The sequence below is a fragment of the Acartia tonsa genome, chromosome 5 (genome assembly GCF_053477335.1).
Source record: "Acartia tonsa isolate MP-2025a chromosome 5, ASM5347733v1, whole genome shotgun sequence".
Taxonomy (NCBI): Eukaryota; Metazoa; Arthropoda; class Copepoda; order Calanoida; family Acartiidae; genus Acartia; species Acartia tonsa.
Window position 1 is genome coordinate 12,117,576 of NC_137264.1, and position 12,344 is coordinate 12,129,919.

Sequence of the window (12,344 nt, forward strand, 5' to 3'; positions counted from 1 at the left end):
CCTCTCTCCCTAAAAATTATGCTTTCAAAAAAAATCCTAGCATTGAATGGCTGTCTATCTATCTATATCTGTTATCTCATTTCAAATCTGGTTTTCTTTTCAGATTAAAAACAAGAATGACAACATCTAATAAAGCGAAGCTTTAATCTTGGAAAGTAGGACAGCCGATTATCAACACTTGTAGAATTAGATTATGAAAATATATTAAGCATAATTGAATTTGCTAAGTCTAAACAAGTACCTTGTTGTAATAGGAATCATTATTCCTAAAATCGGATGAATAGGATAATTATATCAAAGTTAAAAATAATGCAAAGTTTTAAATTGATTTGACAATTATAACATACCAAAATTAACGGTATGAGCTATTCGTTTCGAACTTAATAACGAACGTACGTACTGACGGACAAACCATAATAACAGAAAAGTTACGCTTTTAATTACAGATAAGCTTCGCTTTAAAAAAAAGTCTAATCCGGATGTAACCAACATGTTTTAACTCAGTCGTTTATCAGATCTTGAAGAATGAACATGTCTCTGCAGCGCAGCTTGGTGTTTGTAGCGGCTGCGGCCCTGGCCGTGCAGGCACCAGCAACTTTGGGAGCGGCCAGTGATCGGCTGCCGGATTTTATGCAGGAATTGATACTTAAATAGTTTTTTTGCTTTTTTATTATTGTTTTTTTTTATTTCTTTCTTTTGAAATTTGTTATGTTAGTACCCAAAGTTGACCAAACATGCTCTTTCTTACGTTGAATTAAAAACTTTGGGTACTTTTATTTACTATAGATTGGTTGTTTCCAACTAGTAGTGTCCAAACTTTTCGACCAATAATTTTAATCTATAGAAGAGGTAATTTTGTTGTAATAATTGGGTATGTACATCAATATGTCGTCCACTGTCTTATCCCCTGAGAACTATGATTTTTATGGATCTTTACGTTTCAGAACGTTTATGTCTAATTAAAAGATATTCAAAATTTAAACTAATTATAATAGATTGAAAAGTTAATTGGTAGATTTAGTAAATTAATTATTAAGCTTTCGGTTTACTCAAGTAATTTTAAAAATTTGCTTAGCGCATCTCATCTATAATTGTGTTTGTTGCTGCGCTCATTATGGACAATGTTATTATTTTTTATATGACCGTAGACGTCGCCACTGCCAGTGCTGCTTATAAAACATGGATTTTAAAAAGATTTTACAGCAGTGCAATGCCAGCTATCCTAGAAATATGGATCTCAAAAATCTGCTATGGCCCATCCAAAAAATAAATCATTTTTATCAAAGAAATAAAATTATTATGTCTAATTTTACGCGTAGCCAATTTAATTTAAAGATCGCTATTAGGTTAGTGGCTGTACCTCTGGCAGCAGGCAACAGCAACGTCTACACATTTAAAGATCCAGCTCTGGATATTTATTGGTTCAGTGAATCTAATATAAATTTCTACCCTCTTCAATATCAACTGAGAAAATCCTATAGCGTTACGGACGGACGGTCGGTCAAAGAGAATTATAGCGTAGCTTCACTGATAATTAGTTATTAAAACTAAGTATTTCTTGTTACCACTCAAAATTAAGTATCAACTGGTCGCTAGGGTAAATTCCAGCTAACAACCAGCGAGGGATTCACCGACTACATGACCGAGATTGGGGTGGGCTGGTTCAAGCGGTCAATAGCCTGCACCCTCTATCCTAAACAAGGTTAGTGAATTATAGAGTAGCCCAGCTACGTTTTCTTTATGTATAAAAATAGATTCTAAGTTTTATTTTTTGAAGATTATTTTACTGTTATTTTGCCTTCAAAATGCCAAGCCCCCCCCCCCCCCCCATATGATTTTTAGAAATAAACTGAAAGTAAGGGGAACACTTTAATTTTTTGCTAAAGTTAACCTTATAAGGGTTAACCTGTACCCTTTGTATCCTAACCTAAGGTACAAGATTAACACACTATAAACTACTACCTCCCCCTCTCAAAAATTTAGAGGGGGGGGGGGGGGTTCTGCGATATACTAGGAGCTTTAAGGGAAATCGTCCATTTCTATTTCTAGTATCTAAAATAAAATCTCTTTTATCTAGTTTTGAGCTTTGCTTTTAGTGTATGTTGTCATCCTTGTAAACCTTATATACGCACTATCATATATTTAATCTGTTTATATAAGCAAATACTATTGAGTAAATTATTTTAGTTTTTGTGTACAGTACATGGTTTTTGTATTAGGCAGGGATTTAAAGGGATAAGACAATGGCCGATAAATTTATGTACATACCCAATGTTACACAAACTTACCCTTTCTGTAGAATTAGAGGTTGAAACGTTCTGACGTTCAAAAATTTAACTTTTAAAACCTTCAAAAGTAAAAAATAAAAAATAGTTTTATATGGGGAAAAAAATATGTCGAGTTTTTCTTGATTTTAGGCCGGAGCCGCATTAAAATCAAACGGCTTCGAAACGCTGCCTAGAGCCCTCTAGGAACGTAGCCGCTAGTTTTATATAATTCACCAGTTTTCCCAAACAAGGAGTTTTGTTTACCATAATTCATCATACATAGTCCTATCTCTGATACTAGTGGCTACGCCCCTAGCCTTTAGGGGCTTTGCCCCAAGAGGTGATAAAAAAAATTAAGGCGAAATTCGTGAAAGGACCAAGGAAATCTTAAGCAAAAAAAAAATGGGGGGGGGGCGATTTTTTTTTGTTTTTGGGGGGTTGGGGGTGTCCCACCCCCCAAGAAAATAGCTTAAAACCACCACAGGACCAATAGGTATTTACCCTGAAGAGTAGAATCCCATCGGTTCAGTGGTTATTGAGATCTTAAGGGACAGACAGACAGACAGACAGACGGACAGACGGACAGACAGACATCGTTCTACTTTGTATTATAGATATTACAGGGATCTTAAGAGATAAGACAATGGACGATAAATTGATATGCTTTCCAATAATGTTAAACAAAATTACCCGTTCTGTAGATTATAGGTTGAAAAGTTTGAAAGCTAGGAGTTTGAAACCAAGAAACCAAAATTCAATAAAAGTATCCCAATTAGTTTAACCAACGAATAAGATAACTTAGCTATAAAACTTTGGGTTCCAGTGTAATTTATTGTCCAGTGTCACCTCCCTCCCTGGATATATTATCATATTTTGATAAAATTAATAATATCATGACATTTGAAAACTTTCTTATCTCAAAATAAGATTTAGCAATTCACTACAATTTAATTTTAATCCTATTAAAATATTTATTGTTTGGATTAAATAGGACTTAAAGATAAGTTTTCTGTCAGCGGCACTTGAGGTTTCGGGGGCGGGGAAGTCAAAGCCCCCACCCACTTTACTTAAATTTTTTTTTTTTTAAAGTAAAAAACTATTTTGAGGGGTAATATTTTTCTAGGGGCGATTTCTCTTTGAAGGGTAGTGTAACCCTCCCTCAAAATACTTATGAACTTCCCCAGTACCTATGAGAATCTACACTGTAAAGGAGAACCATATTGGTTCAGCGGTCAGCTAGATCTTCTGGTAGAGACAGATAGACAGCACAGATCCTGCTACTTTTATATAAGATAACTCCTTAATAATTAAAGCTAAAAAATAAAATATGATAAGAAAAGGAACAAAAATATAACACAATTTAAATACTAAACTTGTATGGGGTGCATTTTCTTTGAAGTAAAGATATCATTTATGTTAATCGGTTTATTTTTCATTTATTTGTCTCTTAAATGTGACAGTTTTTGCATAAAAATATCCACAAATATTTCATACAACTTTTCAGATATTTCATATCGTTCTTTAAGTAATAGACCTAGTACAGTAGACCTTATTAAAAGAATAGTTTTCGTGATTGCTTAATTAGTTACAAATAACCACACAACATTCCCTCCCTCCTACTATTTTACATGTAAAACACCAACATTTTTATCCCATTTGTCAAGGACGTCCAACCTTATTATTATTTTTTTTTTTTGGGGGGGGGGCGTTTTGGTAAAATTAGGGATTTCAAAGGTTTCAGGGTGGGGGTAATCTGATGTATTTCAAAAACTTACATGTATCCCCCCCCCCCCCCCCCAATCCTTTCAATGTCTCTATGGAGAACACAAACATCCAGCATAATAGTTATATGTGACTAGTAAGTTAACTCATTTGCACTTGTTTCCTAAAGCAAAAAAAATATTCTTGATATTTGAAACAATGAACTTTAGTGCAAAAAATAACAAATTTGAAAATTTATAATAAAATTTCAGAGTAAAGATTTAAAATTGTTAGTATTGGATATAGAGAAACTTGAAAGAAAAGAAAAAATCTACTTAGTCCTAATGTCTTCTATTTCTAGTCTATTATAATGAATATTGAATCTAAAGTGCACTTTTACAGAGAGATAGAAATTACTTACGAGCTAAGTTTGCAAATAAATTCTCTGGAATTGCAAATACCATTGGTTTGCAAAAACATTTATGTAGTATATTAGGTAAGGGCACAGATGAAACATTTCTTAAGGTTGTTTTGGTAAGCAGCTTTTCTATGCATATCTATGTTTAAAAGTAAATGAAATATTTTTTCCGGTCTAGCTTTAAAACTGATTAATATTGGCTGCATTAAAACAAGTTCTGAGCAATACTGAAAAATCATGTAATGTATCATATTATTTTTATTTTACTATCTACATGAAGTTGTCTATAATATGATATGAAAAATAACTATTCTATAAGCATCTTTATTAAGTTGGATGGGTGGGTAAATGATATTAGAATTAAATCATGCTTTTTTGCACACATACTATTTTTATCTAGGGTAGTTGGGTAGACATATATCACATAGAAACCCATAAAAGACACTAATTCTGTTGTTATTCTCTTTGGAAAAACATTTAACAATATTTAGTGCTGTGTTCTCTTTATTCTTTTTATGTACATAAAATACAAAAGATTATCTATACATTAAATATTTATACAGCAAATGTTGGAAATAAATATCTTTATTGACTTTTGTTTGTGAGGATAAAACATAATGTATGTTTTTTACATTTTTTAAATTATCATTTAAGGTCAATTTATGTTTTTTCTTCTTCATATTGTATTGATCAAACCTACATATTTTCTCTTATCCCACAATGTGCTTATTAAATTTCAAATTAATTATACATTTACATAATGCATGAAATTAAAAATCTAATGATTGATTTATATTTTTAGACATTACACAGGATTCTACTGGAAGGGTAACTCTCAATACCTTTACAACTTTCCAGGTATAGTATTTTCTCATCATAGAATACTCTATCAAATCCACTACTTAATAAAACATATCTGCATAAGATAAAAACCCTAGGTGCCAGGGATTTTAGGGGATAAGACAATAAATTATAAATGTGTCTACATTCCCAGTGATGATAAACAATAATAGTTTGGACACTGTTAGTTTGAATTGGCCAATTACAATTCAACGAAAGCACTATGAGTCAACATATAAAATAATGTGCTTTTTAAACTTTTGGGTATCATTGGTGTAATTTACATTCCAATGTCCCCTCTCTTCTTGCTTAGGCACATATTATAGCAATAATACTACTCTTTTTGAACATCCTTTTACAACATTAACTCATTTTGATAACAAAAAAAAACAATTTTAAAGTTACACCTTAAAAAAATCTTTTTTAGCTGTCCAAACTTTTTAGGAACTTAGAAATTTTCTGATCAAATGAAAAAATTATTTGTTTTAGTCTACATACACTGATTTCATCCTGGGTGAACCTTGGACAGAAAACACAGCTGAGGGTAGAAAAACTACTACTGTTGCTACTGTTGAAGGAAACAAACTTGTTAAGGTAACTATAAATATATATTATTCAAAGGATAGTATGAGATATCTTCCATCAAATCTTGTAACTTTTTAGGTACAATTACACAGCTTACCTTGATTGATAAATAGTTAAAAAATCTATGTGTAGCTGAAGTGACAGAAACTCCTTTTGACCTTCTACTGATGAAAGTTAACCCCTCTGGTGCTCAGTGCTAACACTGATGCTTGTACTGCAGCGTTGCAGGGCTGTTTGAATTTGGTGTGGCTCCAGCTCCGCCGAGCCGTCTGTGATGATGGCAGCTCTGGCTCTGGCTCCGACCTAAAATCAAGAAAAACTCTACAAATTTTTTTTTCCACGTCTATTTTTATTTTTGAAGGTTTTAAAAGTTAAATTTTTTGATAAAAATGGACTGAAAAACTAAAAAGGGGCATTTGCACATGACAAAACAGAGTTACCAAATTATAATTTTAAAAAAATCTCTTTATTTATCTAGTGTGGAGCTGGAGCAGTTTTTTAACAAAAATTACATCTCTGGCTCCAGCAAAATATAGCGGCTCCATGGCTTCCTGCTTCAGCTCCACAACACTGGCTAGTAGGGTTACAAATTGACACATATCTTGAGAACCTTTTGAATATAGCCATGGCTTTGTTTTAAGGTTTAAAAAATAACTATTTGCTGTGTTGTACTTGTAGGAAGTTATATATTTTTTGTTTATTTGTCTGTCTGAGAGTACCAGAGGATCTCGTCAACCACTCAACCAATATGGTTCTTCTTTACAAAGTAGCTTCTCTTAGGTCCTGGAAAGGAAGGAGCATTCAACTAAAAGAAATCGCCCATAGAAAAAAATGAACCTGCCACCTTAATTTTAAAAAAAACTTTTCTCTTTAAAAATAAAATTTAATATAAGAGGGGTGGAATCGACTTTCTCACACCTCTTCCAGTGCTATAAGTTTATTAAATTAGTACACATCACATTAAATCAATTAAAATGGTTAATATTCGTAGGTCTATTATCTCCTAAATAATAAAGGGGAAGTGTCTCATACGCCTCTCCCCATTTCTACTTTTTTGAGTGATTTACAAATGCAAAATTCATGTAGGTGCAGACTCCACAGGCGGACAGTGACTACCAACATGTGAGAAGAGAGGTGAGAGAGTACGTGAACGGAGGCAACACAATGAACCTCATCCTTACCATTGATGGCAAGCCAGACATTAGGTCTCTCAGAGTTTATGAAAGGCTTGAGGAGTAATCTGTTCAGGAATAGATATAACAGATATAGATGGTCCAACTGGCCCCTTAATCCGTAAAACTTAAAAAGTAAATTCTAGCGGACAAATATTTTTGTTTTATATATTCCAATAATACAAACAATAAATTTTTTTCGACAATATGATTTCCACAAAGCTAACTTCATCCTAAGAAATTCAACTATTAATAGCTGACTCTATACCGAATAAAATGAAAAAAATAACTGCCCTTTTGTAACAAAATCTGTACATTTTAACCAAGAGTATGACCGTATTGTTCTTCCATTGTTTTTCTATTGGATGAATTATAGTATGTATCTAGATTATTTCTATTTGTTTGTTTTATATTATGATCTTCTAAAAAAATTAAGTATGTAATCTCCAAAAGATTTTCTTATGAACTTTCATGCTTTAGATTTTTATTTACTAAGTATATTTGCGATTACTTTTATTTAATGAAATCTTCCAATTTTTAACATGTACAAAACGGCCTGCTTAATTGCTTCAAGATCCATGTCAGATCTATATAGGAAATAAATGTCTATAAACGAGCTCAAGTTTTCCAAAGAATATATGATTAAAACTCATAGTGCTCCAATAATCCATAATAAACTCTCATTGCCCATTACGATAAGACCCATTATTTTACTTTATAAAAATAAATTCATTTTTTTCATTTTATGTTGCTATTTACCTTATATTGATGTACTTAATTTCTAATCATAAAAAAGAAAATTTAAATTTATAATATGATAAATTTAAGAAAACTATTTTTTAAAAGAATTCGATTGTGGCGACATTTTGTGTGTTCAAATATTAAACTAAAATTGTAATCATCATCATTAACCCTTTGGTGATGGTAATGTAAAGAAAAAAATATAATTTAAAAAAATCTTTTAAAAATCATTTAAATTATTAAATATTTACTTTCTTTTAGAAAGTAATGCCGGGTGAGGAAAATAGATTTATTGAGAAATAGATATGCATATAGAAAACTAGCCAATAGGGAGATAATTATATCGAGCCAACTCTAGTGACTATATATTTAAGACTTTCATTTCATTTTTTTAAAATTATCAAACTGTACAAAGTTAAACAAAAGAAAAATGTTATGCCTTTGTAATTTTCAAAAATCTGATTTGTTGATTACTTTTTGTTTTGTTTTAATTTACCAACTGTTACAATTTGTAGATCTGATTTAAAAAATAAATATGACAACACCCTGTTTTGTTTTAAGATTATTCTATTTTAGCTTTAGCTTAGTTGATATTATTCACTAAATATTTAGTTTGGTGGGGAGACGGGAAGGGGGGGGGGGGTACTTAGTCCACAAATAAGCAATTTGTTTATGGGATAACCTAATATCAAGAGGATAGATAACAAGGATGACAACATTCATAAAAGTCTAAAATTGTATATAAATTTATTTCATATACAGGATACTCATGCTTATACAGGAGATGCTTTGCTTAAAATACGAACAGACTATACGGAGTATATAGAGCTGCTACGCTTTTTAAATCGCACCTTACTGGTACAGGAATCACCATGCAAAGTAGCACAATTCTAACATGATTTTATTAACTATAAAAGCTATTACGTACAGATGTAAAGCATTAGGGACTGTAACATTATAATTAAATGAAGGACATACGGTGATATCTTACCTATGTAGAAGCTGTGTTTGAACAAGGTTCCTCTAAAATTGCTAGATTTTTAGGTTTTCAAGATTTTCTCGATTCAGGATTGATGGCTGAAATTATCAAGAAATGAATATGCCCATATTTTACATAATTCCATCAAGTTTCATTAAGATTTGTTCATTAATTGCGGTGCTAGATCGATTCCTAGATTTTTAAATTTTCGTGATTTTAAAGGTTTCCTTATTTCCCTATTTTATTAAGTATAATGTTTATTGTAATGTTAATGTCGTGTGGTTTAGTTGCGCCTGGACTGAACAGTCAACTTGTCAACTCAAGGCCAGACTCTTGGTCCTTCACCTCATACCCGTGGTACAGTACATTACAGACAACCAACCCTTTGATTGCACGATCTTTGTCTGGAGATCCTAACTGTGCATGGTAATGAGTTTCGCCTGTTTGGGGCCAAGGCATTCCCCCTACTCTAACTCTTTGATGTCCTGTGCCGAACAGAGCAGGTGGGTACCATTTTTAACGTCTTTGGTATGACGTGGATTCGAGTTGCATCCTTCCCATCAATTTCCTTGGCACTTTAATTAGGACTTGTGGGTAATTTACACTTCAACCTTATGGGTGGAGAGTTAAGGTTTCGTGATTTTTCGGTCACGGTATTATTGCGACAATTAATGCAGGGGACTTTTCAATACAACCTAGGATCCAAGCATGACTCCTAGTCGTTGAACTAACAAACGCCACTAATACACTAGTGAGCTACTACACAATGCTAGTCCACAAGGACTTTTCAATCAACCTATGACCTTGCAGCATTTTTCGATCACTAGTGCACCATGCCAAGGACCACCCATGCATACCTGATTTAGGTCTAAGGCTTCCCCCCTACTCTTACTACAAATCTCTAACGCCTGAAAGAGCAGCAGTAGGTACTAATTTTACATCTTTAGTATTGATGCGGTCTGGGGACTCGAACCCGACACCTCCCCAACAGGCTTAGAATTATAAAAACATGGATGACATCATCCATAAGAAGCGAAGCTAAAAAATTATGGATTGACATCCAGTAAATAAACTGTAGAGCAGTGTTATAAAAAATAAACATTAAGCTCTTAAAAATTAATCACGAAATCTTTGAAAAATTTATAATGGTACGCCTTTTAAAGCATTACATGCATACCGGCAGAGAAAGTGACCGTATTTGTCCAGTCAGACGCTTTATTTAGGAGTCTATTATAAAATGTTTGTGTCAGGAATTTGAAAAGCCTTTTATAGCCGTATTTACCATCCTGATTTGTAAGAAAAAAGGTTATATCTAGGAATCGATCTAGCACCTCAAATTATAAGCAAATCTTAATGAAACTTGATGGAAATGTGTTAATTGTAAACATCAGGAACTGGGGAATGTGATTCTGACAAACAACTCTAAGTGAAAATTTCCCCACAACCCTCTTAGCTTATTTCTCCCCTTTCTTACCCACTTCCCTTCAGTCACATCAAAAGACAATTTTTACGTCAACCTAATAAATAATTTTCGGTAATTTCAAATGGAATTAATTGGCTGATTGGAAAACATATTAAATTCCTGAAATTTTTAACTGTCTATCTTGAATAGGAGATGAGAAAATCACGATTCACTGAAAGAGTTTTAGACGGACATGTGGACATTTCAAATATAATAGCATTTTTTTTTGTATAGAGTATGAAGAACACATTGCAAACGTGAAACTGCAATAATCTACTTAACATTTTTGTCAGGAAAAAAGTTATTGGTAAATTATCCGTTTCTAATAGGATGCGATACTCTAACGCCCACTATAGGTAATTATGATTGTTCAGTAACATCCACCAGACAATCAAACCTGTGATTGCGCGACCTTTGTATGGAAGTTCTAACTGAGAAATTAGTTGTACCTGTTTATAGGCTTAGACATTCTACTATTCTCACTATTATTGTCATGTACCTGACAAAGCAGTGGTAGGTAATATATATTTTTAACGTTTCTAGTATAACCATTCCCAATTTCCTGAACATGTTGGCAAATTTTGTAACAAAACCTTTGCAAACTAGGAAAAAACATTAGATTTAATTAATTAGAAATTTCCTAAAAGTTTGTATTTGAAAAGTAAACTATGGGTATAGTCCCTTTCATGGCAACGCCCCTTTAGGGGGCGATTCTTCTTATTTTCACAGTAGCTTTTATCCTATTGCTAGCCCCTGCGGGTGGCTCTAATCCTGCGGGGCAATCACCTAACCCAAAATAACCTAACCTAACCTAAAATAACCTATTAAAATCCTTTTTTTTTAAATACGACGAATCACCCCTTAAGGGACGTTGCCACGAAAGGGACTATACCCTAAACTATTAAATAAATCTCTGTTTTGTTGGCCCTGAGAAATAGAGAAAATTAGCAATCATTGCCTGGTATATTGATTTGTCATGTTATCTTTACGCATTCAAAAAAAAGTTTTAATTTATTATTGTTTTCAAATAAACAAGGATGACAACATCCATAAAAGCGAAGCTCTGAAACGGTAGGACAAACGGATATTAACACTTGTATAGTGTCAGAACTGAAAAATCAGAATATAAATGAATAAGAGTCAAAGCAAAGTTGTTAGTAAATTTGTTGAAAAACTTCTTGATACATAATAATGTTTATTACATACTTACATTTTTAAGACTTGATTATAGAGTTGCTTTGCTTATAATATTGTACTTTGTTGTCCTAGGAATCAGTATACGAAAAATCAGAAAATCGGATAATTAGATCACATGAAAAATTAGTTGTTAAAAATGTAAAAAATCAACATGTTTAAAATGGACGTTCGGACATTCTGGTAAAGATTATAGAGTTGCTACGATTTCTAAATCGTACCTAAATACTACATTAACAACCATGCAAAGTTTGAAATCGATAGGACATTTCTAACATGCTAAATTAATGAAAAAAGTTATTCATCTCGGACGTACGGACGGACCTACCCTAATAATAGAAAAGCTTCGCTTTTAAAAATTACTTAAGACGACCAATGTAAGAGGGGGAAGGGTGAAAAAGGGTACCACCACCCTCACAAGGATAATCGCCCCTCTTTTCACTTTTCTTTCAAAAACTAAATTGAAAATGAGGGAGGGTTACCCTCACCCCCAACCCCCCATAGGGGCGTAGCCGCTAGTACATTTTTTGATAATTTCAAAAAGTAACTGCTTGATTAAAAGCTTTGATACTAATACTGCATTTAGATAATAAATTCTTCCTTTGTTGACAAAAACCTTTTATCTGCACTAACTTCTCACATATTTTATTTGGAAGGGAGGGGACAGTGGCATTTAAATTAATCTGCACCTCTTTCTTTCCCCCAGTATGTCAATCCATCAATTTACTGTTTATTTCTATCTATCTATCTATCTTTCTATCTATCTATCTATCTATCTATCTATCTATCTATCTATCTATCTATCTATCTATCTATCTATCTAAGTAAGACGAATGGTTAACGGACCCAACATGTAAAATCCTCAGACAGAAAAACTCAAGGCATTAAATTTTATCTATCTATCTATCTATCTATCTATCTATCTATCTATCTATCTATCTATCTATCTATCTATCTATCTATCTATCTATCTATCTATCTATCT

At 32.7% G+C, this 12,344-nt stretch overlaps 1 protein-coding gene across 1 annotated transcript; it reads left to right on the forward strand.

Annotated features, from left to right (window-relative positions):
- The first annotated feature begins 491 nt into the window (after positions 1-491).
- On the forward strand, positions 492-8,273 carry LOC145318753 (sodium/calcium exchanger regulatory protein 1-like). Its single transcript, XM_080160253.1, has 5 exons — positions 492-634; positions 1,595-1,702; positions 5,189-5,244; positions 5,716-5,820; positions 6,898-8,273. Exons 1-5 carry the CDS (start codon positions 526-528, stop codon positions 7,048-7,050), a joined length of 531 nt encoding a protein of 176 aa, XP_080016379.1. The 5' UTR covers positions 492-525; the 3' UTR covers positions 7,051-8,273.
- The last annotated feature ends 4,071 nt before the right edge of the window (positions 8,274-12,344 follow it).